General features: G+C 42.0%; 1 protein-coding gene across 4 annotated transcripts in view; it reads left to right on the top strand.

Moving 5' to 3' along the window:
• The window catches only part of man1a1 (mannosidase, alpha, class 1A, member 1), a 541,635-nt gene that overhangs the window by 259,660 nt on the left and 254,271 nt on the right, over positions 1–27,704 (top strand). For 3 of the 4 annotated variants that reach the window (XM_069886857.1, XM_069886854.1, XM_069886855.1), the window contains exon 4: positions 25,946–26,026. The exons of the other annotated variant lie outside the window; for it this stretch is intronic. In XM_069886857.1, the coding sequence (XP_069742958.1) occupies positions 25,946–26,026 (81 nt within the window). The remainder of the gene's footprint in view (positions 1–25,945; positions 26,027–27,704) is intronic. 4 annotated transcript variants of the gene reach the window in all.

The raw sequence follows: 27,704 nt of genomic DNA, 5'->3' as shown, positions 1-27,704 counted from the left end.
ATCAAAATCGGCACCCCTCTTGCCTTAGAATTAAAAGAAGTAAAAAACACATGTCCAACCCAATCTCTTTTCAATTTCAAATGTTCCTTTTCGGTCAAATGTGTTTCTTCTAAGAAGGCAATATCAATTTTCATATTTTTTAAAATAAGCCAATACCCTCTTTCACTTAATTGGATTATTTAATCCCTGAACATTAAAAGTTGCAAAATTCAAAGTAGAAATTTTTACTAACTACTAATATATTTACACTCTATAAAATAATGCTCCCCTTTATAATTCTTCAAAAACTCCAAAAAGAACACAAAACCCACCCCTCAATAAACAAAAAGATTTAAAATTTAAAAAAAACCCCAAAAGGTAGTAACACCCTAAAAATCTGGGTGTTAAAAACTCACTAGTGGTAGATGACTGTCAAAGCTTTCAGTGTCATCCACCTCCCCAGCCAGATACATATTCATTATGTAATTAAAAACAATCAAATATAGTAAATATATTCAACCCAATGATTCCAAGCCCAATGATTGTTCTGGATCTTCAATGTCAATAAGACTTCGTGTCAGCTCTTCTTTCTTTCCATTCTTACTATTCTTTCCAAACCCATTCCTATTTCCATTTACCCTCCTCTTAGGAGACAATAGTGACGACCACCCATTTCTTCACAATTCTGGCAATTAATTAGCAAAACCCAAGGCATCGTGATCATTCTCAAAAAATTGAGATTGAAAGTTTCCATAAAAAACCTTCAAAATTGCAGGATAATGAAAAGCAAACTTATAGCCCTTTCGCCATAAGACATCTTTAGCCGAATTAAATTCCCGTCGTCTTCTAATAAACTCTTGACTCAAATCGGCTTAAAAAAACACTATTGTTTTGAATCATCAACTGCGCTTTCTGTACTGCCATTTGTAAAATAATTTCTCTATCTTGATACTTCAAACAACGAATCAAGACCGCCATTGGTGTTTGTCCAGGAAGTGCTTTTTTTCTCAAAGCTCTATGGTCCCGATCCAGTTCCAAACCTTCAGGAAAAAACTCTTTACCCAATACCTCTGGGATCCAATGTTTAAAATTTTTATTGGATCAGAACCTTCAAAGTCCTCTGGAAGACCAACTATTTCACATTATTTTTCCAGCTTTGATTTTCCAGAGAATCAATCTTCTTCAATAAATCCCTTTTTTGAATCCCCCAATCTACAAAAGAACCTTCCACTTTTTCCAATTTTTTCGTTATTGCGCTCCACTTGATTTTGACACTCAGAAAAAGCTGTTTCAATTTTTAAAAAATTATCTTGTACAATATCAACAGATTTTATACAACTGTTAATATCACTCTTAACTACAGTCATTTCTTGTTTCATAGTTGACATTTCTTCACACAAAATATTCATTATTATTTTCACATCCATAAATCCTTGGGTTATTTGAGTTGACATTTGTTTTGACATATTATCCATTTGAAAAGCAATCCCTTCCAAAACAGTGAACACTGAGTCCAATCCAGATTCCATAGCCACTTTTTGAGGTCTACCTTCTAAAAGTACAGGTTCCTCCTCCTGGGCAAATTCCAATAAGGTGAGTTCCTCTTCACCTTCAGTCACCATAGATCCTCTGACTGTGTGGCTGCGGGTCTGGACACTCAACGCTGGCACCCCGGCCTCGTCGGGGTGCCGACACTCAGGCTTCCCCACAGCCCACACTTTTTTCAAAAAGTCCCAGACTCAGGATGCTCTGCACATGCCCAGCAGAACCGCCGGACACGCAGGGGCATCCTCCGATGCTACACTGGGTGTCCCCGGGCCACCCAGCAATGTCACGGGCTCACGGGCCCCTTTATCAGTCAGGCCGCCCACACTCATGGCTTCACATGCACGCCGGTCGGCTACAACCAAACTCACCGAAGTGCCGGCGCCATCTTGCAACTGCAGGATTGGCACCAAAGTCAAACTTGAATGGGCAGGAATCCTCTGGGGTTTGGAGACTCCCAACAACGACTCCGTGGATTCAGCTGTGCAGGTAGGCCTCAGATCGTCTATACTTTCATATGGTAATTACTTCTGAAGTTGCGTTTTAGATTTCTTCACATTAGTAGCCATGATGAATCACTGTTATTCAAAAACTATTTTTAACCACTTTTATACTTTGTAAAGTCGGGTATTTAATAATCCAGCTGGGGAAAGGTGGAACACACGTCTTTTTTCTTCACCATCTTGGCACTCCCCCCGTGCACCAGTTCTTGTTGATGTGAATGCATTCCCCCTCCTTGAGTCTTGCCAGAAGCCGCAACGTCTCTGTCTGCTCTGAAGAAGGTAAGTCCATCAGCTGTATCGCTGAGTCTGGAATGGTGTGCTGGAGCCATGTTTCTGTAATCACCAAAGCATAGCAAACCTGCAGTTCTCTCTGAATCAGATGCAGCCTCAAGTAATCTATTTTTTTCTCCAGGGATCTTACATTTGAGAGTAAGACCGTCAGGAACATGGGTGTAAAGGGGTTACCTCTCATTCTAACTTTGATGCCAGGCCATTTTCCACGCGTCTGTCTTCTCTGGCAGCATTTACGATGGCCTCCCACACATCTCCCATGATTTGCTCTGTGTTTTATGGCAGTCTGTTTTCCATGCTTCAGTTAGTTTAAACTGCACAGAATCTTAATGATCCAATCTGCTAATTGAAAATCCGGTTTGTGTTTTGTATTTTGATGAATGTTTGCCAATCATCAAGACAACGTAGCACAACTGTTGTCAGGAGCCGAAGAGCCGCTGCAACCTCGCGTGCTGCCATCTTGGCTGCTCAAAATGCTGCTCAATGCCAGAAATAACAAAAAGTCACAGAACATAGATCAGTACAGCAGAGGAACAGACCCTTTGGCCAATGTATCTATGACAAACATTAAATATTTGAGACCCATATATTTAAAAAAAACAAAATATTGTGAAAGAAAATCAACAAATTGTATCATCACTGATACAATTTGGTGAGGAGTCCAAATTGAGAATGAGGAGTGAGCATACAGAGATATATGCTGACAGATTGGTGCAGAGTCAACAACCTGTATCTGAATGTTAATAAACAAAAGAGATGGTTCTCAACTCCCGCTGACCATTGACAGCTCATCCATTCAGGTCGTCAAGAACATCAAGTTCCTTGGAGTGCATATGGCAAAGAATATCACCTGGTCCCTTAACATCAGCTCCATAATCAAGAAAGCCCTGCAGTGCCTCTACTTTCTGTGAAGACTAAGGAAAGTTTATCTCCCATCCTCCATCCTCATTGCATTCTACAGAGCTCATCCTGTGCATCATTGCCTGGTTTGGAAGCTGTACCTCCTCGGTCTGGAAGACCCTGCAGAGGACAGTGAAGTCAGCAAAAAATATCAATGGGGGCTCTCTTCCTACCATGAAGGACGTCTACAACAAACGATGCAGGGGAAAGACAATAAAAATTGTGAAGGGCTCCACACATCCCTCATGCAGACTGTTATCCCTTCTGCCATCTGGTAGGAGGTACCATAGCACTCAGGTCATTACGTCCAGATTGGACAACAGTTTTTTCTCCCAATCCATCAGGCTCCTGAATTCCCAGAATGTATGTGGATAACGTACCGTGGACTTTTATTGCATATGTTTTAATATTTTAAAGTTTTTAAATTCTATTCTAACAAATTTATGTAAATAAGCTCCATGGTCCTGCAGACAAACTATCTCATCTTTGCCATGCATGCATGGTATGAATGATAAATAAAGGTGGTGACTTGTCTTCAGATATCAACTATTTGTTTTATGAAAGCTCCCTCAACAGATACAGGTGAATTTTATGTCGCCTTTATGTTGGAACATAACCAGCTGTAGTAGCATTTAAATGGAAGTGCTGTTGCTCTAGCAGCACTGGTTTATCTCAAGCAGTAGTTGTTGAGATTCTTCCTTCATCCCTTCTTCACCAGGTTATACACGTGAGGAAACCATTCATCCGCTTCAGTTCTGAGGCCGAGGACACCTAAACTTGCCTCTCCAGCCCTCAAGCATTGTCTGCTTTCTTCTCTAATTCATTCCAACTGCTGCTGGAACTTTCACTCTTTCTTTGGCTTGGCTTCGCGGACGAAGATTTATGGAGGGGGTAAATGTCCACGTCAGCTGCAGGCTCGTTTGTGGCTGACAAGTCCGATGCGGGACAGGCAGACACGGTTGCAGCGGTTGCAGGGGAAAATTGGTTGGTTGGGGATGGGTGTTGGGTTTTTCCTCCTTTGCCTTTTGTCAGTGAGGTGGGCTCTGCGGTCTTCTTCAAAGGAGGTTGCTGCCCGCCGAACTGTGAGGCGCCAAGATGCACGGTTTGAGGCGATATCAGCCCACTGGCGGTGGTCAATGTGGCAGGAACCAAGAGATTTCTTTAGGCAGTCCTTGTACCTCTTCTTTGGTACACCTATGTCACGGTGGCCAGTGGAGAGCTCGCCATATAACACGATCTTGGGAAGGCGATGGTCCTCCATTCTGGAGACGTGACCCACCCAGTGCAGCTGGATCTTCAGCAGCGTGGACTCGATGCTGTCGACCTCTGCCATCTCGAGTACTTCGATGTTAGGGATGAAAGCGCTCCAATGAATGTTGATGATGGAGCGGAGAGAACGTTGGTGGAAGCGTTCTAGGAGCCGTAGGTGATGCCGGTAGAGGACCCATGATTCGGAGCCGAACAGGAGTGTGGGTATGCAAACGGCTCTGTATACGCTTATCTTTGTGAGGTTTTTCAGTTGGTTGTTTTTCCAGACTCTTTTGTGTAGTCTTCCAAAGGCGCTATTTGCCTTGGCGAGTCTGTTGTCTATCTCGTTGTCGATCCTTGCATCTGATGAAATGGTGCAGCCGAGATAGGTAAACTGGTTGACCGTTTTGAGTTTTGTGTGCCCGATGGAGATGTGGGGGGTCTGGTAGTCATGGTGGGGAGCTGGCTGATGGAGGACCTCAGTTTTCTTCAGGCTGACTTCCAGGCCAAACATTTTGGCAGTTTCCACAAAACAGGACGTCAAGCGCTGAAGAGCTGGCTCTGAATGGGCAACTAAAGCGGCATCGTCTGCAAAGAGTAGTTCGCGGACAAGTTTCTCTTGTGTCTTGGTGTGAGCTTGCAGGCGCCTCAGATTGAAGAGACTGCTATCCGTGCGGTACCGGATGTAAACAGCGTCTTCATTGTTGAGGTCTTTCATGGCTTGGTTCAGCATCATGCTGAAGAAGATTGAAAAGAGGGTTGGTGCGAGAACACAGCCTTGCTTCACGCCATTGTTAATGGAGAAGGGTTCAGAGAGCTCATTGCTGTATCTGACCCGACCTTGTTGGTTTTCGTGCAGTTGGATAACCATGTTGAGGAACTTTGGGGGGCATCCGATGCGCTCTAGTATTTGCCAAAGCCCTTTCCTGCTCACGGTGTCGAAGGCTTTGGTGAGGTCAACAAAGGTGATGTAGAGTCCTTTGTTTTGTTCTCTGCACTTTTCTTGGAGCTGTCTGAGGGCAAAGACCATGTCAGTAGTTCCTCTGTTTGCGCGAAAGCCGCACTGTGATTCTGGGAGAATATTCTCGGCGACACTAGGTATTATTCTATTTAGGAGAATCCTAGCGAAGATTTTGCCTGCAATGGAGAGCAGCGTGATTCCCCTGTAGTTTGAGCAGTCTGATTTCTCGCCTTTGTTTTTGCACAGGGTGATGATGGTGGCATCACGAAGGTCCTGAGGCAGTTTTCCTTGGTCCCAACACAGGTTGAAAAACTCATGCAGTTTGACATGCAGAGTTTTGCCGCCAGCCTTCCAGACCTCTGGGGGGATTCCATCCATACCTGCTGCTTTGCCACTTTTCAGTTGTTCGATTGCCTTATATGTCTCATCCTGGGTGAGGACCTCATCCAGCTCTAGCCTTAGGGGCTGTTGAGGAAGCTGGAGCAGGGCAAAATCTTGGACTGAGCGGTTGGCACTGAAAAGAGATTGGAAGTGTTCTGGCCATAGGTTGAGGATGGAGATCTTGTCGCTGAGGAGGACTTTGCCATCTGAGCTGCGCAGCGGGCTTTGGACTTGGGGTGAGGGGCCGTACACAGCCTTTAGAGCCACGTAGAAACCCCTGAAGTCACCAATGTCCGCGCTGAGCTGGGTTCGCTTGGCGAGGCTAGTCCACCACTCATTTTGGATCTCCCGGAGTTTGCGCTGAAGATGGCTGCATGCGCGACGGAAGGCTTGTTTCTTCTCTGGACAGGACTCCATTGCCTCCAAACTCGAAAACCTTCCGACAGGCCACTCGGACCGGATCATGTCCATGCGACTCCCCCTTCAAAACAAGCATCGAATCACCCTCATCAGTGTCTATGCTCCAACCCTCCAGGCGGAACCAGCAGAAAAGAACAAGTTCTACACCGACCTGCGCAACCTCATCCAACGTACCCCTACAGCCGACAAGGTTGTCATCCTGGGCGACTTCTACGCTCGTGTCGGCAAAGACTCAGAAACCTGGCCAGGAATCCTGGGCAAGCATGGCGTCGGCAAGTGCAACGACAATGGGCGCCTCCTGTTGGAGCTCTGCGCAGAACAGCGACTTGTCATTACAAACACCCTTTTTCAGCAGAGGGACAGCCTTAAGACTACCTGGATGCATCCCCGATCCAAACACTGGCACCTCCTGGACTACATCCTGGTGCGAGAAAGTGACAAACGAGATGTGCTCCACACCAGGGTCATGCCCAGCGCGGAATGCCACACTGACCACTGGCTGGTTCGCTGCAAGCTCAACCTTCACTTCAAGCCAAAGCCCAGGAACATTAAAGCCCCCAGAAAGAGGTTCAATGTTGGAAACCTGGAGTCAGACGAAGTGAGAGGAAACTTCCAGGCAAAGCTCAAAGCAAAGCTCAACGATGCAATCCGCCTCACGGACTCGTCCCCTGAAACCCTCTGGGATCAGCTGAAGACTACCATACTGCCATCCACTGAAGAGGTACTGGGCTTCTCCTCCAGGAAAAACAAGGACTGGTTCAACGAAAACAGCCAGGAAATCCAGGAGCTGCTGGCAAAGAAACGAGCTGCCCACCAGGCTCACCTTACAAAGCCGGAACTTTCACTAATGGCCTTATCATTTGCATACACCTTCATTCTAAGGTGCTGATGACTCATTGCCAATATGCTATTGGTGATGTGTTTGAATCTCAATTGTCTAAAGGTCTTTCTATCCCCTTGCACTGATTGAATGGTATAAGAAATGTCAATTTGAACCCTCTTTCCTCCTGTCCTGAACCTCATCCAACCCCAAGATTCTTGATTTCCCTATGTTCCTTTCTATTGTCTGACTCCTATTGGAGAGCATTCTCAGTTTCTTTTCCTCCCAAGAACCCCTTCATTTAAAAATAGGTCATTCAGATTACTCCTTTGAATTATCTCTTTCAATTCCCTATTTCTTGGTTCAGTCACTACATAAAAGCACATTTAGGCTACAGGTAGTCCTCGACTTACGAACGTAATTGGGACCAAAGGATGAGACATAACTCGGATTGGTTGTAAGTTGGATTTGCACGTCTTAATGAGGTATTAAAGCAATTTTTCAAAAAGATTTAAATCAGATGAGCTTTTAATGAATCTCAGCATATGTACAGTATTTTTTAAAGAAATTTCGGCCATATGTGTGGGTGGACGTAACTCGCATAGGTGATAAGTTGAGGACAACCTGAATGTGAAATGTTTCTGTGTGTACATGGTTATATCAACCATTCTCAACCTAGTATTTTTAGTTGTAGCCCCCTTAGGACTCTGTTCTATGGGGCCCTTTCCTTCTGAAACAGTCAAGCTCAGTTTGTTTCTTCCTTATTTTTCTCCTTCTGACTGCAAAAAAAAGATTACTTCAGTCTATGTCTGCACCACACCCTCCCCGCCCCCCCTCCCCCCCACCTTGTTGAGAATGGCTGGCTGGTAAATCAACAGATTTTAAATCCCAACATGATCTTGGTATACATTTATCATGCAAACAATTTCTGTTGGGACCGGCCGGCGGGCGGGCCGGCGGGTAGCGGGATGTTATGAGGCAGAAAAATTTTAAAAAAAAAAAACAAAAAAAAAGTATTAAAAAAACAAAATAAAAAACAATTTCTGTTGAACAATTAAATCAGATTTGACATTTTCAGTATTGATGTTGGGCTGTGATATGGAATTTGGTGCACTGTATCTTACTTTGTGTGTTTGAAACACTTTGACAGCAGTGATGGAGAATCCTGAGGCAGAGATTGAAAAGCATCCTGTTGTAAATTTAATCAGAAATCAAGACCTTGTCGCCTGCTCTTAGTTGAACAAGTCAACAACTTATTTGTTAAGTTGATATTGCTGATTTAAAGAAGCTCTTTTGTATCCATCACTATTTCTAAATAAGTAACAGAATTCTAATCTTGCAGCTACTTCCTCATAACTTTGACTCATCCCACTTTCTCCGGATTAAAGGGTATCTGCATGAGCCCAACTTTGCTTGCCTTTTTGTAGCTACGTGAAGCAATCCATGTTACAAGCTTAAACAGGCAAGACCCCTCAACTCTTCCCCTGCTACATCAATGACTACTTTGCTGCTGCCTCCTGTACCCATGATGAACTCGTTAACTTCATCCACTTTGCTGCCAATTTCCACCCCGACCTCAAATTCACTTGGTCCATCCACCTTTCCTTAATCTCTGTCTCTATGTCAAGAGACAAACTCGACAGACACCTTTTATTAACACACCAACTCCCACAACTCCCTCATCTACCCTATCCCATGTAAGATTCCACTCCATTCTTTCAATTCCTCCGTCTCCATTGCATCTGCACCCAGGATGAGGACTTCCATGCCAGATCATCAGAGATGTATTTCTTCTTCAACAACATGGCTTTCCTGCTACCACCATCAAATCTGTGCTCACTTGCATATCCTCCATTATCTGCACATCTGTCCTGGCCCCCTTTTCCCCCACGTGCAACAAGGACAGGATTCCTCTTGTCCTCACCTACCATCCCACCAGCCTCTGCCTCCAACACATCATCCTCTGCCATTTCCCCTACCTACTAGATGATACCACCACTAGGCACATATTCCCCATTCTGTCTTCTGAAGGGATTGCTCCCTCCATTACTCCTTTGTCCACTCATTCCTTCCCACCAACCATCTCCTTGGGACCTACCCCTGTGACTGCACGAGATGCTCTACTTGTGCCCACACCTACTCCCTTTCCTCTATTTGGGGCTCCAAACAATCCTTCCAAGTGAAGCAACATTTCACGTGAATCTGTAGGGGTCATCTTCTGCATCTGGTGCTCCTATTGTGGTCTCCTCTACATTGGAGAGATTGAACAAAGACTGGGATACACTTTGTTGAGCACCTCAGCTCTGTCTGCCACAGTAGCATGGATCTCCCAGCAGCCACTCATTTCAATTCTCCATCTCATTCCCTTGCTGACATGTTTGTCCATGGTCTCCTGCACTGCCAGACTGAGACCAACAGTAAATTGGAGGAACAGCACCTCATTTTCTGACTGGGAACCCGCCAACCGGATGGCATTAATATCGACTTCTTTGGCTCTCATTAACCCCACCCCCAACATTACCCCTTTGCCTTATTAACACACCAAATCCCACAGCTCCCTCATCTACCCTGTCCCATGTAAGATTCCATTCCATTCTTTCAATTCCTATGTCTCCATTACATCTGCACCCAGGATGAGGACTTCCATGCCAGATCATCAGAGATGTCTTTCTTCTTCAAACAACATGGCTTTCCTGCTACCACCATCAAATCTGTGCTCACTTGCATATCCTCCATTATCTGCACATCTGTCCTGGCCCCTTTTTCCACCACGTGCTCTGTCTCTCCATTCTGTCTCCTTTCATACAAATATGATATCCAATTAATACCTTTTGTTGGTTTGGATTTCTCTGTCATTGTCTGAATTCTGAGACTTTCTGAGATTTCCTGCCTCTGGTTTATTTTGCTTATTCCTTGAAGAAGGGCTCAGGCCCAAATCTTCTGCAATACCTTTGTCTCCTATAGACGCTGGAAGGATCAGTTGAGTTCATTCAGCATTTTGGTGTGTTTTCACTTTCTTTTTTCTTTGGCTTGGCTTCGCGGACGAAGATTTATGGAGGGGGTAAAAAGTCCACGTCAGCTGCAGGCTCGTTTGTGGCTGACAAGTCCGATGCGGGACAGGCAGACACGATTGCAGCGGTTGCAAGGGAAAATTGGTTGGTTGGGGTTGGGTGTTGGGTTTTTCCTCCTTTGCCTTTTGTCAGTGAGGTGGGCTCTGCGGTCTTCTTCAAAGGAGGTTGCTGCCCGCCAAACTGTGAGGCGCCAAGATGCACGGTTTGAGGCGTTATCAGCCCACTGGCGGTGGTCAATGTGGCAGGCACCAAGAGATTTCTTTAGGCAGTCCTTGTACCTTTTCTTTGGTGCACCTCTGTCACGGTGGCCAGTGGAGAGCTCGCCATATAACACGATCTTGGGAAGGCGATGGTCCTCCATTCTGGAGACGTGACCCATCCAGCGCAGCTGGATCTTCAGCAGCGTGGACTCGATGCTGTCGACCTCTGCCATCTCGAGTACTTCGACGTTAGGGGTGTAAGCGCTCCAATGGATTTTGAGGATGGAGCAGAGACAACGCTGGTGGAAGCGTTCTAGGAGCCGTAGGTGGTGCCGGTAGAGGACCCATGATTCGGAGCCGAACAGGAGTGTGGGTATGACAACGGCTCTGTATACGCTTATCTTTGTGAGGTTTTTCAGTTGGTTGTTTTTCCAGACTCTTTTGTGTAGTCTTCCAAAGGCGCTATTTGCCTTGGCGAGTCTGTTGTCTATCTCATTGTCGATCCTTGCATCTGATGAAATGGTGCAGCCGAGATAGGTAAACTGGTTGACCGTTTTGAGTTTTGTGTGCCCGATGGAGATGTGGGGGGGCTGGTAGTCATGGTGGGGAGCTGGCTGATGGAGGACCTCAGTTTTCTTCAGGCTGACTTCCAGGCCAAACATTTTGGCAGTTTCCGCAAAGCAGGACGTCAAGCGCTGAAGAGCTGGCTCTGAATGGGCAACTAAAGCGGCATCATCTGCAAAGAGTAGTTCACGGACAAGTTTCTCTTGTGTCTTGGTGTGAGCTTGCAGGCGCCTCAGATTGAAGAGACTGCCATCCGTGCGGTACCGGATGTAAACAGCGTCTTCATTGTTGGGGTCTTACAATCATAGCATCTACAGACTTCCGAGTTTCATTCTCTTCACAACCTCCATCCTATTCATACTACCCTCTCCTTGATCGTGTCAGATATTCCATTTCTTCCCAGTATCAACCAGAGTCCTCTTAAACTCTATCCAACCAGCATCTGCCCAAATCTTGACCTCAACTATCTGGCTGATCTTCCCACTCTTTCCCAATTAGCCATCCTCTTATTTTTCATTGTTCCCTGAAGTCCCCACCCCCCTACAGTTCCCCTTCCATCATGTCTCCCAACCGCATAGTAAATTAAACATGTCTTTCCTTGTATGCACTTCATTATTCCTGGTCAAGTTGTATGCCATCACACATTAAACATTCCGTCCATTTTAATTTTGACTTAAACAGATAAACTAACTGTAGGAAATATGATTCTCTGATTTTCATGTTTGTGTTGCATCAGGTAAAGCAGTGAAAGGGCTTGATGCCAAAACAAAGTTCTGTTTGAAGTGGTTCGGCCTTTGTGTCAATTTTTTCCCTTTGGGGAAGTTCTATCAAATATTTTGTAGATCTGAAATTAAGCTGCATTTTCAACATGATAGAAAAAATGGAAATCTTGAAAGTGCATTTACATTGAGCAGTTTTATCTACTGGGTAGGGTTGTCTTGAGATTGCAGAAATTGATCATTTAATGGGTTTGTAGCGACGCTATGACAGCATTACAACTCCCAGAAGGCATTCAATTGGCCATGTGACATGATGATGTCAGCACATGTTGAGCACGTGATTCGAGCTTTTAAAAGGTTGCGCAGGTTATGAAAAGTAAATCTGTTGGATTCATTCTAAAAACACTTTGTGTGGTGTTTTTCGTCATGTCCACTGTGATTCCAGTGGCCACATTTCGTGACCCCGACGAATCCAAAAACATATTTTTGGACAAACATGGACTCTGTAGCCGTTGCTGTGAAGCTGCCACTTTTCTGGACAGCTGAGCCTGAACTGATTCCAAAAGGCTGAAGCACAATTTCATGTTCGCAAAGTTGACACTACTTATCAGTGCCCTGGACCAGGCTGTCACTAAGAGGGTCAGCAACTTTCTACTGGATACCAGCAAGTATGATGCTTTAAAAACACTTTTATTATGTATATCATATGTCCCGTTGGGACAGGGCAGCCAAACTACTACATTCCGATGGTTTGGGATACGGCACCCCTTCAGAACTAATGGATGAAATACTGTTCCTGGCATCTGGTGAAAGTCCCAATAGGTTATTCGAGCAGCTCTTTTTAGAGCGAACATCAGCTGATATTGGGTTCATGTTATCCAAGTGTTCATTTGAAGACCCAATGTCTGTAGCAGCGCAGACAGACATTCTATGGCTGGCTATAAAGCACCGCAAGGAAAGACAAGTCTGCGCAACCAACCCCTCCAATATTGACACACTCTAGTACTCTTAGTACATCACTCCCTACAAGCAGGCAACACCCCAAAACAAGCAAGCAGACAACTTATGAACGACCTTATAGGATACTCAGATAAACTAGGTCGACTTGTATTTTGGATATTGGAGGGAAGCCACAGTCTTTCACTATTGACAGGTTTAAACCAGATTATGTGGACAAGCCTTTCCCCACTGCAGCAGCCAACAGTCTGTCGCATCGACCACCAAAAGACTGACATACCTTTCAGCCAGTTCTGGGGTGGGGGAGGGGTTGGAAGTTGTGTAGCAGCGCTATGGTGGCATTACAACTCCCAGAAGGCATCAAACTAGTCATGTGATGTCAGTGCTTGATGATATTAGGGTGTGTTCAGCGTATGATTCTGCCTTTTAATAGGTTGCGCAAATTATGAAGAGTAAATCTGTTTGATTCACTCTAAAAACACCTTGTGTGATTATTTTGTCAAGTCCACTGTGATTCCAGTGGCCACAGGTTGATTTCACTATTCATGTCAGTTTAGCACTAATGTTGACCAAAAAATTCAAACTGAGGAAAAACTATTCCTTTGATGTATACTGAATGAAGGCACTGCAATTAGTGACTATTACCTTTGAGTAAGTATTTCTTATTCCTGGTTTTATTGTTCATTGCTCGGCTATTTGCATGAAACTACTTGTCTTCATATTTTGAATATGCAATTAAAAAGCTACTACTCCTCCCCATCTCTCCATAATTCTCTTCTTAAATCTTGCTCTCTCTTTTTTCCATTTGATGCCTCTGTGGGACCTCATGTCAAATTTAGTTTGATGGCATCCCTGTGAAGTGGCTTGAATATTTTTACCTGGTTACTATTGTTACAGAATTCCTAAATTTGTCACACGTCAAATGACATTCAATTTTTATTTTCAAACTGTCCATGATTTTAGATTTGCTCTAAGAAATATAAACTGTGCTGTAATAAGTTGAGTAGTTTGTCTAATTTGTGATATAATTTGAATGCAGGCATTGGGTTTGATTTTACGTTGTTCAGAATTTCTTTCCTTTCAGGTTGGTTTTGAATAATTGAATTATACATGAGGGAAGAAAATATAATCCTTGACTTCAGAACAGAAGAACAGTATTGCGAATTACAACCATATATTCAGTTTATCAGCTTCAGTACAGGTCTTATATTTTGGAAATTCATCAGATGATGTGTATTGTTCTGCCATCTGTGCAAGTGAAATTTCAGCATGTTTTTTTACATTGAGTGTCACCTTGAATAATTTCATGGTGTGGGTTCAGCAACGAACTGCAAAATTTTATATGCCCTCTGTCTTCTGATTAGAGGCACTTCAGCATTCACGAGTAACATAAGTTAGCATATTAAAGCAAACTGGTTTTTTTCTTTCAAATTGCTCAATGCAGGAACAACTTGTACAGCAGAGCAGAAAAAAAGCCTTTTTTTTGATAGCAGCAATGGAAAAACCTCAAGCAAGACATAAATTTAAATGCAATATAATAATTCTGTTAATGGCAACACGTGAGATTGCAGTTATTCAATACTATATTCCAGCAGAGGAATGGGTGCTTCAGCCCAACTTATCCATACCAGCTACGTTGTTAACTGAAATTTACATAACTTTCCCATTTTGTTTTCTGTATGACAGTTGTATCCACCTCTACCACTACCTCTGGCAGCTTGTTGCGTATACCCACCACACTCTCTGTGAAGATGTATAAAGTTCTGTCAGGCCCCCTTCAATGCTCCAAGGAGAAAAGTCCCAGAGTTTCCTGTTTCTGCTTATAATTCAAGCCCACCCATCCCAATTACATTCTCGTGAATCTTTTCTTTACCCTTTCCTGAATAATGACACCTTTCTTCTAACTGGGCAACTGGAACTGCAAGTGTGGTCTCAACAACATCTTGTATAGTTATGACATGATTCAATGCCCTGATTGATAAGGCAAGGATGGCAAATGCCTTCATCACCACTCTATTTACCAGTGTTGGCATTTTCATGCAATTATATACTTGCTCCTCTAAGTCTTTCTGTTCTGCAACACTCTCCAGTGCCCTATCATTTACGATGCGAATCCTGCCGTGGTTTAACCTGCCAAAGTGCAACGCCTTACAATATGTGGTATTAATAAAGTTGGACAGATTATTTTACTATGACTCAGCTTTTTATTTTGTTTCTATCCTAATAAATGAATTATTTATGTATGGAGGTTATTCTGTGGTCATTTGCTGTTAAAAAAGTAATAATCAAGGAGATGCTACAGCATTTATGTTTCCTGTTGAAACATTAATTAAATAGGCAATTAAATTTACTGAATGACTCATAGTTAACATTAATGAAATTGTTAAAAATATTTAATTTTGAAAGTTATAATTTCATGTGAATGGCTCTACCTTTTTTACAATAATAATAAAAAAAACAGGTTAAAAGATTTTGAATTATTTTCTAAGTCTTGGTTATGCATCGTTGGGATGAGTGAAAACTTGAAAGTTAATTTAGAATACTACAAGAATGAACCTTTCACTCATGATGTCTGCACCAAATATAACTAGAAGTTAAACTAACATGATGCTGCTTGCCCAAAATTTATAAACCTCTATTCCTTGCATATTAACTTGAAGCCTTTTAAATGCTGTAGTCATATCTGTTTCCACCACTACCTCAGCAGGCACCCTTCACGTTGTGTGCAAAAACTTAACAAATCTCCTTAACCCCCACCTGCTTTAGTTGCATGTCCTCTTGTACGTGACATTTTTATCCTAGCAGAAAAATCCTGACTGCCCACCCTATCTCTGCCTCTCATAATTTTATAAACTCTCTGAGGTCTCCTCTCAGACCCTGATGTTCCAGGGAAAATAACCCAAATCTGTTCAATCTATCCCAAAACTCGTACCCTCTAACCCAGGCAGCAACTTGGTAAATTTCTTCTCCATCCTTTCCAAAGCCTCCATGTCATATCTGTAAAGAAATAACCAGAATTGCACACAATGGTTCCAAGTGTGACCTAACCAAAGTTTTATGGAGCTGCAACTGACTTCCTTAATCTTGTACTTCTGCCCTGTCCATTGAGGGCAAGCACACCATAAGTGTTCTTTTGATCAGTGATTTCAACTAAATGTGTTTCCTGAATCTTAGAGATAATTTGTTACTTTTAAAAACCTCACATCACAATATGTAAAGTATGTGTCCCTCTTCATTGTGACGAGAGACTTTATAGAATTTATGAATCACAGAAGGCAAAGTTTTTTATTTGGTTTGTTCTTATATATTATTGAACATCAGAGCAAGTTGTGCAATAGATAGAATGAAGCCATTTTTGCTACCTGGGCTACAATGAAAAAATACATTTCCAAATCTCATCATGAGTTATAAAATGCTGAATAACGATATTATTACAGTTTTCACTTACCACAGATAGGAACTTAGAGAATGGATGTTTTAACCATATAACCGTTTACAGCACGGAAACAGGCCATGTCGGCCCTTCAAGTCTGTTTTATTTCTTTGATAATTGGGTTTTCAGCATTAAATTTACTTGTATTTATTTCTACAGCATACCTTATTCCTCAGAATTCTCATCCATGAGCTGCAGGTCTGTTTTTCATCTTAAAGTGTGCTATACTTTTAGAATGTACTGAAATGCAACACATAAATTCAAAAAGAGGCTGAGATCCTTTTACAAGCCAATGCACCATTAATTTGTATTGAATCACTAATGATCAGTGGTATATGTTTGATGACTTCTTGAGGATGCGCCTCACATAGCTGTTTCAAATGTAGGGGAGGTTTTCGATAGACCTGACTATGTTTGCTATCTTCTATAGCCTGTTTTCCTGGGCTCTTGAAATATCTATGAAACTTTGTGAATCAGCATACCATTGATTCTGCTGTCTAGTAAGATCAAAGTATAAATGTAGTTATTGGACAAGTTAGTGAAACCACATTTTGAGTATTATTCACCATTTTGGTCACTCACTCTAGGAAAGCTGATGATCATGTTTATTGTAAAATGCACATATGCACCAATATTATTTGCTTCAGTCATACAGATAGATTATAAATTTAAAAAACAAGAGTAGTATATCTTGACTTAAAGAAATAATAAATACAAAAGATAGATCATAAATATTCTCAGTTACCACAGTGCAGAAAAAAGTGGGATTACAATTGCATAGGAAATCCTTTCTGTGATGGTGGAGCAGTTCATGATGAGTGTAACAAGTGGAGATTGTTGGTAAAAAAAAACTGTTCTTGAACCTTGAGGTGCTCATCTTCAGACTTGTCATTAAGGTAGCAGTGAGGAGAAGTTGTAACCAAGTTAATGGAGATCCTCTTATATATATTAGCTGAGGCTCACATCGATGTTTCAAGTATGGGGAAGTTTAGAGCCTGAAATAGACCCAAAATTTACATTCTACAGACACACGTGGTTCTTTGCAGTTGGTAGCTGGCTTCAGAATCAACAAACACATTTGCATTTTAAACACCATTGAGCATGGAAGCCAGTTTGAAAGTGAAAGAGTCTGCTGTTGCATTGCAAGGAGAAGAGGTGAAATATTTTTACAATGGTTCTTGAGATAAGTGCAACAATGGATTGCTTGCTTGAGTATACAAGAAGCCATTTTCTTGGTAAATTCCAGATAGCCTAGAAATAAGAGAGAAGCATAAAAGTGAATTACTTTAATTCTATAAGTAAATGGACAGAGATGCTTTTAGCACATAGGTACCAAGGGATATTATGAACTTCAAAGACAGAAATGCTGTCACATACCATGCGACATGAGAGATTTGCAAGAAATATATTATTGAAATGAGAGACTTGCCGTCCTGTTAAGACAGGATCGAAAGCAACAATATTTCATGCAGAGGTGGAAAAAAGCTGCCGGTGTTACTCCTGAAAAAGGGAAACACAGAATAAGTGGCTTTGAAATAATTAAGTCCTCTTCTGACCGTCTCTTTAAGATAAAGAGGGCAGTTTGATTGGTTGGAACACAGATTCCAGTCTTCATGCAAGAGAAGAAAATACTCGTGTGAAGAAAATCTCTCTGAAAGACAAATCATCACACACTCATACACACACCACACACACCTTCTCTCTCTTCTGGAGAGGCCTTTGGATATATTGTCTCCCAGGACCATTTCCACCTCCATCCATTAAAGATGTCATTAAGCTGGAAAAAATGTGGAAAAGATTCATGAGGATGTTACATAGACTCGTGAGCTTGAATTATAAGGAGAACATGCATAGGCGGATGTTTCTTCCTGGAGCATGGGAGATTGTGAGTTGACCTTATACAGGTATAGACCAGTGGTTCTCAACCATTTTTTCTTTCAACTCACATACCACTTTAAGTATTCCCTATGCCATAGGTGCTCTGTGATGAGTAAGGGATTGCTTAAGGTGGTATGTGAGTGGAAAGAAAAAGTTTGAAAACCACTGTTTTAATCATACCTAATTGACTCATTATGTGCACAGTTTCATAACACCCAAGGAAATGGGCCAGTGACAATTTTACTCAAGCAAAATATTTTAGAAACAATGTAGTCTAGAGCAGTGATTCTCAACCTTCCCTTCCCACTCAAATACCATCTTAAGCAATCCCTTACTAATCACAGAGCACTGATGGCAAAGGGATTACTTAAAGTGGTATGTGAGTGGAAAGCAAAAGGTTGAGAACTACTGGTATAGACCTTATGAGGGCATAGATAAGGTACATAGTCAATGACTTTTTCTTGGGTACAGGGAATCTAAAACTCAAAGCCATCAATTTAAAATGAGATGCAAATTATTTAAATGGAACCTAGAAGTCATCTTCATCATGAGTAGAGTAGTATGTACGATAAAATGATAGAGGAAGTGATAGAAGCAGATCAGAATTTATTGTCATAATAATGCATAGATTCATATTATAACCATCATATAATATTACTTTAAACAATGTAAAATTATAGTTCACGAAAAGTAAGGCAGTGTCTTTGTTTCATTGATCATTCGGGAATCTGATGGCAGCGGGGAAGAAGCTGTCTTTGTACCATTGAATCCTCACCTTTATGTCCCTATACCTTTTTCCTGATGGTAACTGAGTGAAGAGGGCATGGCCTGTGTGCTGGGGGTCTTTGAGGAAAGAGGCTGATTTTTTAAGATATTGCCTCATGTAAATATCCTCGATTGAGTGAAGTCTGGTGCCTGTGAAGTCACAGGCCAAGTTAACAACTCTCCGCAGTTTATTCTTGTCCTAAGATTTGGTGCCTCCATACCATGTAGTGATGCAACCAGCCAGTTTACGAGAGTCTTCAGTGCCACACTGAATCTCCTCAGACACCTCACAAAGTATAGCCGCTGATGAGCTTTCTTTGTGATTGCATCAATGTGGAGGCTCCAGGACAGATCCTTGGAGATGTTGACACCCAGGAATTTGAAGTTCTTGACCCTCTCCACTACTGAGCCCTTGATAAGGACTGGGTCATGCTCCCCTGACTTCCTCCTGAAGTCCACAATCATCTCATTGGTTTTGCTGATGGTGAGCGCAGTTATGTTGTCATTACATCATTCAATGAGCTGAACGCTTCCTCATTGCTGTTTGTGATTCTGCTGACAACTTGTAATGGCATTTGAATTGTGCCTGGCCGCACAGTCATGGGTGTATAACGAGTAGAGCAGTGGGCTTTGCACCATCCTTGGTGTTGATGATGAGTGAGGAGCAGACATTGTTTCCAATTCGTACTGACTGTGACCTTCCAATGAGAAAGTCAAGAATCCAGTTGCAGAGGCCTAGAGTTTGTAGTTTCTTGCCAGCACTGAGGGAATAATGGTATTGAAGGCCAAGCTCTAGTTGATGAAGAGAAGCCATATGTATATAGGTGATCCAGAGCTGAGTGGAGATCCAGCAATGTTGCATCTGCTGTGGAGCAATTGCATCTGCTGTGAATCGCAACATTCTGTAATGGATCTGTGTTAATATTAATATTTAGGTTAATATTAAGTTATATTTCATATAATAATCTTAGTAAAGTAAGTCGTAATGTGCCTGTCTCTACCATTTTGACAAGCACCTTGTTCCATATTCTAAATGTGTCTGTTCTATATCCCACCCTCGTTTTAGATTCTCCTATCCAGGAAATATCTGTCACTATTCACTTTTTATATACCTAGTAATATCCCTTTTCAACCTCTTGTGTTGCAAAGAAAACAAGCCTAGCTTTTCCAGTCCCTCATGATAACACAACATGACTAGTTCTGGCAATAGCTTCATAAACCTCTTCTGTACCTTCTTAACTTTATAATGTCCTTCCAAAGGCTAGGTGACCAAAACTGCACACAATATTCCAATTATGGTCTCAAGAATGTCTTGTATAACATTAACATGATGCCCCAACACTTGTATTTAATGTTCTGACTGACAAATGTAAGTGTCCCAAATAATCTCTTCATTACTCTACCCTATGCTGCCATTTTTAAGGAGCTATATTTTCAGCATCTATAGGTCCCACTACTCCTTAACGCTCTTTTGGGCACTGCCGTTAACAGAGTAAATCCTGCCCTGGTTCAGTTTATCTTTGACCCCATCTGGTCATGATACAATTGTTAATGCTAGCAGTCTTCTTCACTGTCTACTGTGGCACATGTCATGCCATCAGCAAACTTACTTTCTTGCCAAAATTAACCTTGTCCAAATCATTTATGAATATTATACAAAGAAAGGACTAGTGTTATCCTTTTTCATAACTATTTTAAAGCCAATGAAGTTGTGGTCATTGCTTGAAAAGTGTTCACCTTTTGATACCTCAGTCAGCCAAACAGCTTCATTCCCCACTACAAGGTATAATATTGAGCTTGCAGGCGCCTCAGATTGAAGAGACTGCCATCCGTGCGGTACCGGATGTAAACAGCGCCCTGCTCCAGCTCCCTCAACAGCCCCTAAGGCTAGAGCTGGATGAGGTTCCCACCCTGGATGAGACATATAAGGCAATCGAACAACTGAAAAGTGGCAAAGCAGCAGGTATGGATGGAATCCCCCCAGAAGTCTGGAAGGCTGGCGGCAAAACTCTGCATGCCAAACTGCATGAGTTTTTCAAGCTTTGTTGGGACCAAGGTAAACTGCCTCAGGATCTTCGTGATGCCACCATCATCACCCTGTACAAAAACAAAGGCGAGAAATCAGACTGCTCAAACTACAGGGGAATCACGTTGCTCTCCATTGCAGGCAAAATCTTCGCTAGGATTCTACTAAATAGAATAATACCTAGTGTCGCCGAGAATATTCTCCCAGAATCACAGTGCGGCTTTCGCGCAAACAGAGGAACCACTGACATGGTCTTTGCCCTCAGACAGCTCCAAGAAAAGTGCAGAGAACAAAACAAAGGACTCTACATCACCTTTGTTGACCTCACCAAAGCCTTCGACACCGTGAGCAGGAAAGGGCTTTGGCAAATACTAGAGCGCATCGGATGTCCCCCAAAGTTCCTCAACATGATTATCCAACTGCACGAAAACCAACAAGGTCGGGTCAGATACAGAAATGAGCTCTCTGAACCCTTCTCCATTAACAATGGCGTGAAGCAAGGCTGTGTTCTCGCACCAACCCTCTTTTCAATCTTCTTCAGTATGATGCTGAACCAAGCCATGAAAGACCCCAACAATGAAGACGCTGTTTACATCCGGTACCGCACGGATGGCAGTCTCTTCAATCTGAGGCGCCTGCAAGCTCACACCAAGACACAAGAGAAACTTGTCCGTGAACTACTCTTTGCAGATGATGCCGCTTTAGTTGCCCATTCAGAGCCAGCTCTTCAGCGCTTGACGTCCTGCTTTGCGGAAACTGCCAAAATGTTTGGCCTGGAAGTCAGCCTGAAGAAAACTGAGGTCCTCCATCAGCCAGCTCCCCACCATGACTACCAGCCCCCCCACATCTCCATCGGGCACACAAAACTCAAAACGGTCAACCAGTTTACCTATCTCGGCTGCACCATTTCATCAGATGCAAGGATCGACAATGAGCTAGACAACAGACTCGCCAAGGCAAATAGCGCCTTTGGAAGACTACACAAAAGAGTCTGGAAAAACAACCAACTGAAAAACCTCACAAAGATAAGCGTATTCAGAGCCGTTGTCATACCCACACTCCTGTTCGGCTCCGAATCATGAGTCCTCTACCGGCACCACCTACGGCTCCTAGAACGCTTCCACCAGCGTTGTCTCCACTCCATCCTCAACATCCATTGGAGCGCTTACACCCCTAACGTCGAAGTACTCGAGATGGCAGAGGTCGACAGCATCGAGTCCACGCTGCTGAAGATCCAGCTGCGCTGGATGGGTCACGTCTCCAGAATGGAGGACCATCGCCTTCCCAAGGTCGTGTTATATGGCGAGCTCTCCACTGGCCACCGTGACAGAGGTGCACCAAAGAAAAGGTACAAGGACTGCCTAAAGAAATCTCTTGGTGCCTGCCACATTGACCACCGCCAGTGGGCTGATAACGCCTCAAACCATGCATCTTGGCGCCTCACAGTTTGGCGGGCAGCAACCTCCTTTGAAGAAGACCGCAGAGCCCACCTCACTGACAAAAGGCAAAGGAGGAAAAACCCAACACCCAACCCCAACCAACCAATTTTCCCTTGCAACCGCTGCAATCGTGTCTGCCTGTCCTGCATCGGACTTGTCAGCCACAAATGAGCCTGCAGCTGACGTGGACTTTTTACCCCCTCCATAAATCTTCGTCCGCGAAGCCAAGCCAAAGAAGACATCTAATATACATTAATGAGTTTATTTTCATCCACACAAGTTCAATGTACATGTACCTGAAATTCATATTTTCTGCTGCCAAACAAGTTCAAAAGATATACCAAATGCACAGGAATAAATTAAATTACTACAAAAGCCAAGATAGAAAAAAGATGATAAATATAAAAAATGCAAATAAATTAACGTTCATTCTTTCAGTATGCACAAAAAAAAAAGTTTTTCTGACAGAAAGAAAGGATCCCCCAACAGCTGTTGGAAAAATAATGGTCTTGAGCCTCGTAGTTCTGGACTTCAGGATTCTACACCACTTTCTGTAGTCTTCTGCATTCCTAACCAGGCTGTGGAGTGCATTGTATTGGGGTGACTTCTTCAATGTAACCTTGATGTGCTGGCTCCAAATAAGGTCCTTCAATGTGTGGACTCTCAGAAGCTTGAAGATGCAACTTCTCCACCAGCATCCTATCAATTAAGACATCAAGGTTCCATTGGCAGCCTGGGAATGGTGCATGGAATGAAAACCTGTAGAAAGAGCAAAAGTAAAATTAAACAACTTAAAGCTGCAATTTCATTTAATCCAGGAAGATCTGCTGTGCATTATATTTTCCATTTTATAATTGTGATTTAATCTTTATTTTTTGTGCTTTTTGAACTCAGACGGTCAGGCAGTAGCCATGCATGGAAATGTTCCATCAACTTTTCATGCCTGGATCCTTTACTGAGACTCGAGTACTTGTGTGGTTGATTCTGCAAATATGACAATGCCAAATCAGATGCCTCAGAGAATGACAAAAAGGTTTGACTGAAGCTAAAGAAACATGAAAAGGCATTTATTGATCTGCATCAATAAATATGTTCTTACATGTATGAATGTGTATCATTTAGTTTGAAATTATCTTCCTCAAGGCTATACTATTTCCATCAAAGTGAGAGCTCACTGGCCTTCAAAATGATGGATCCTTATAATCCAGTCTCCAGCCTATATGCAATCTGTTACTGATTCCTTCAATCGTCTTCACTCCCAATATAAATACTGGTGAAAATTATTACAAAGTTATTTCTGATCATCTAGCCTTGACAATAATGGAAGAAGATTAAATGCCTATTTTAGAGATGTGCAACTTGTTTTAAAATTGTGGAGAATTTTGAAAATTTACTGATATGTGGCAGGTGGCAAAAGCAACATATACTAAAAGAGTTATGAAGAGTACCTAAAACTTTACTTTCAGTTAAGGAGTTGCTCAAAGTAGAAGTGGCATTGGTGATTTCTTTGACAAGTTGAAACGAAATGTGCAGTGTAGGAGTAAAATATGTAAGTCTGCAGAAACCGTGATTGAAGTAAAAACATAATGATGGAGAAACTCAGCAGGTGAAACTGTACACTTTATACAACAAAGATACATAACCAATATTCTGGACCTGAGGCCTTCATCAAAATATGAGCAAAATCGAGGCAGTTGCCTGAATAAAGTGTTGGGGGTTGGGGCCAAGAGTAGATAGGGGAGGGAAGATCAAACATAGCGAAGAATGGAGAGAGAAGGGGGTGGAAAGCTGGAGGAAAGGAGACAGAAAGATAGGGGGAGAGAGAACAGGGAGTGGCCGAGCAGAAACCAGAGAGATTTTATTTTATTTTAAATGTGCTGTGTAGTCCATTTCAGAATATCAGAAGTGTGTGTTGTGCATGTGCTTCAATGAGTATATTTAATATATGTGACTGAGGAGAAAGTTCCACCCCAATATGTTTTTGATTCTTTCCATTTCAGAATTGCCTCAGAAATATAAAATGTAATCCAGTTGTACATCAAGAATTGGAATCGTTCAATGACAAAGCCAGATTAAATTTTTCTTTTTTTGGTATTCATTAAGAATCATTCAATTACTGCTCAAGCTTTAATTTAATATAAATAGATGGAACTCCTGTAGCTTTATTAAAGAAAAAAGGAAGAACAGGAATAAACATTACCACTTCTAACTGAGTTTATGCTCCTATATTGAATCCCATTTCTGGGGCTCCACAGGCTGACTGCACTCGTGCTTTGACCAGTCATAGTTTCGATTGAGTTTACATTCTACAGTATTTATTTCAGTTTCAGTTGGTAAATATGCAATTTTTGGTCTGGTAACTTAAGATTTTATTTTGCAGTTGAAAGAATATAATCTGGTCAGTCATGAACAATCAAATCAACTTTAATAGAAAGGCAGGTTCAGAATGTTGTCGAGCAAGTGAACAGTTAATGTAACAGAATTAAATCACAAAAATCTGTAGATACAGTGATTGAAGTAAAAACACAAAATGCTGGAGAAGCTCAGCAGGTCAAATAGTGTCCTTTATGTACCAAAGATACATAACTGATGTTCTTGGCTTGAACCCTTCATTAAAGTATGATAAATGCCAGCGGGGTGGGGGGTGGGGGTGCAAAGGTGGTGCCAAAGGCAGGAGATGATAGATGGAGAAAGGAGGGAGGGGAGAGCAGCATTGAGGGGGAGGAGGAATGGCTGGGAGGGTGGAAGAATTGTAAAGGGAGGAAAGGGGGAGGGGAAAGAAAAGGCGAGCAGCTTTCCTTCTCCTCCCTTCTTTGCCTTCTGCAGGGGCTGCTCCCTTCATTATTACTTTGTGCACTCATCCTTCTCCACCCATCCCACCCATGGCACCTTCCCCTATGCCCGCACCTCCTTCTTCACCAATGTCCGGGGCCACAAAGAGCCCTTTCAAGTGAAGCAACACTCAGAGGACTCATTCACTGCATCCGGTGTGATAGGCTCTATCAATAACCACGAAGTTGAAAGCAGGGGAATGATAGGCTTTAATAAACACAAAACTTTGGCCAGCCTGGATCCAGGTACAGGAATGCTGGAAGGGGAGAGGGAGGTCAAACTTTATGGCCAGGTCATAAGGGGAGGAGACATAGGAGATGAGTAACTAGTGGTTGGGTCAGCCTCATACATACTACAGCACACAGGTAGGGTATAATGTACAAGGAGAAAACATATCACTACACGGTGCTCCCTTTGTGGCATCCTCTACATTGGAGAGACTGGTTGCAGAATGGGAGATCACATTGCTCAGCACCTCCTCTCCGTTTGCAACCACAGCGACCTCCCAGTGGCCAACCATTTCAATTCCGTCACATTCCCACACTCACATGTCTGCCCATGGCCTTGTGTACTATCCCGCCCTGACCACTTGCAGATTGGAGGAACAACACCTTATTTTCCGTCTGGGCACTCTCTAGCCAGATGGCATTAACATTGACTTTACTACTTCCCATTAAACCAGTTTGTCTTTTCTCTTCCCCTTCCCTTTCCTGTTTTTACAGTTCTTCCACCCACCTGTCCCCTCCCTCCTTTCTCCACCTATCATCTCCTGCCTTTTCCATCCCCCTTTCCCATGCCCCCACTACTCCTTCGTATGTATGCGAGAAGGCATTTTCTCATTCTTTTATGAAGGGCTCAAGCCCGAAACATCAGTTATGTATCTTTACCTTTGCTACATAAAGGACACTGTTTGATCTGCTGAACTTCTCCAGCATTTTTGTGTTTTTACAGTTAATGTAACAGAAAAGTTCCATTTTATTCAGTCTTAACAGCAATTTTCTACCTTTTTTTAGCATGCAGAAGTTTCGGTTTTTGAAGTGAATATTCGATTTGTTGGAGGGCTCCTTTCTGCTTACTATCTCTCGGGCGAAGAGGTAAGTACCACTAAGCATTTTAACTTTATAAGTATATTTATATTCCATCTGACAATGGAACACCAAACTAAATATTTAATGTTTGCCGCACTATTCGTGTTAGTCCAGGTCTGCAACCGATCTAGACTTTGGTGGAATACCATAATATGTACAAAAAGATGTGATGAATTGTCCTCGACTGATGAAATAGCCTTACAAGATGATAAAAAACTTAGTTGGATGGGACATTTACTGAGGGCTCATGACTAATCTTAAGTTAAAGGTTTGGGTGAGGCACTGGCAAAATGTTTGGAATGTTGTGAGTGGAGATTGTTTAAATTGGATACACACCCTGACCTCTCCTGCCTTCCATCCTATAATATGAATTAACAATGTACAGTGTTAATGATTAGTGTTTGAGAAAATTAGAAAGATGGGATAGGAAAGAAAAATAAATCATAAATCATCTATTCTCCTCTTGCCTGGGTAGATCATTCTCCTTACAATTAGAATGCTATAATTTCTTCATTTCAATTATAAAACTTTTCAAGATACTTGGATATTTTTTGGTGTTGTGTTTTTTGGATGTCTACAGTGCTTTTATAAATTAAAGTGGTTGTCCTTAACATGTTTTTAAACAACTGTCTCGTTAAATAGTTGCACAAGATTCATTAATTCATTCTCTTAGCTACAATTAGTTTGCCAAATGTACAAACATTGTTGCTTAAAATCCTTAAAATCAAAAACTTGTAACAGCAGATACCAAAAATAGCAACTATGAGAAATAAAAATATTGCGGTTTTTTTTGCCAATTCAAGCTGCTCTATCAAAGAATGCTCATCCTGGATGGGATTTTTTTTTTAAAAAAAGAGGTATTTAAATGCAACTGCAAATTTCTGTTTTTCTTAAAGAATAATAATACCTCATATGCCTTTATGATTCACTCTTGGTTACACACTCTGAAATTAGCAGCTACCAGGTGTAGACAGCAGATGTTTGTACTGAAGTATAGAAATCAAGTGTTCAAATTTGATGTCGACTTGAAGCAACACAAGAATCTCTGTGGCATTTGAAAGATTCTTGGCAAAGAGATCTGTAACTTTACTTGCAGGGTCATTCTGGAAAGTGCACATATTTTCTAAATAGGAACTGAAAACTCTTCTCAGAATGGTTATTTTTGTTGATTTCTTTTGTCCTTAATTTCAATATTCATTATTTTCCCCAAAATAATAGGCAGAGCAGAAAATTGATTCTAGATCTTTTCTGTTGCTCATTTGAAATTACCTCACCCATATAAGGAAGAAGCTGGCAGTGATTTATATAAAAATTCTCATACCAAGATCGTGCTTTGTTTCAAGCATATGGCTGGGTTTGCAGTTTGATGAATGGCAGAATGATACATGCTTGTTAAATTGTTCTTGTGAAGTTCCAATGTAAATTAAATATTATCAACAACCAGCTCATTTTCTATACTTTCTAGGTCAGAAGGTTAATTTACTGATTAACTTGTTTACTAAAAGTTACTTATTTTATAAGATGTTGCTTGGAAAATAATCATTATATGTAGTCTCTGGTCTGGAATAACTCCAGATGATGGTCACTTAATGTATTTTGTGTCAGTCTGCAGTAGAAGAGGAAAACACAGTAAATGGTTATATAGACAGCGGTTTAAAATGTTTTGATTTGTGAAAATGATATA

The sequence above is a fragment of the Narcine bancroftii genome, chromosome 6 (genome assembly GCF_036971445.1).
Source record: "Narcine bancroftii isolate sNarBan1 chromosome 6, sNarBan1.hap1, whole genome shotgun sequence".
Taxonomy (NCBI): Eukaryota; Metazoa; Chordata; class Chondrichthyes; order Torpediniformes; family Narcinidae; genus Narcine; species Narcine bancroftii.
The sequence above is the reverse complement of the archived record's forward strand: the minus strand, read 5'-3'. Positions and strand labels throughout refer to the sequence as shown.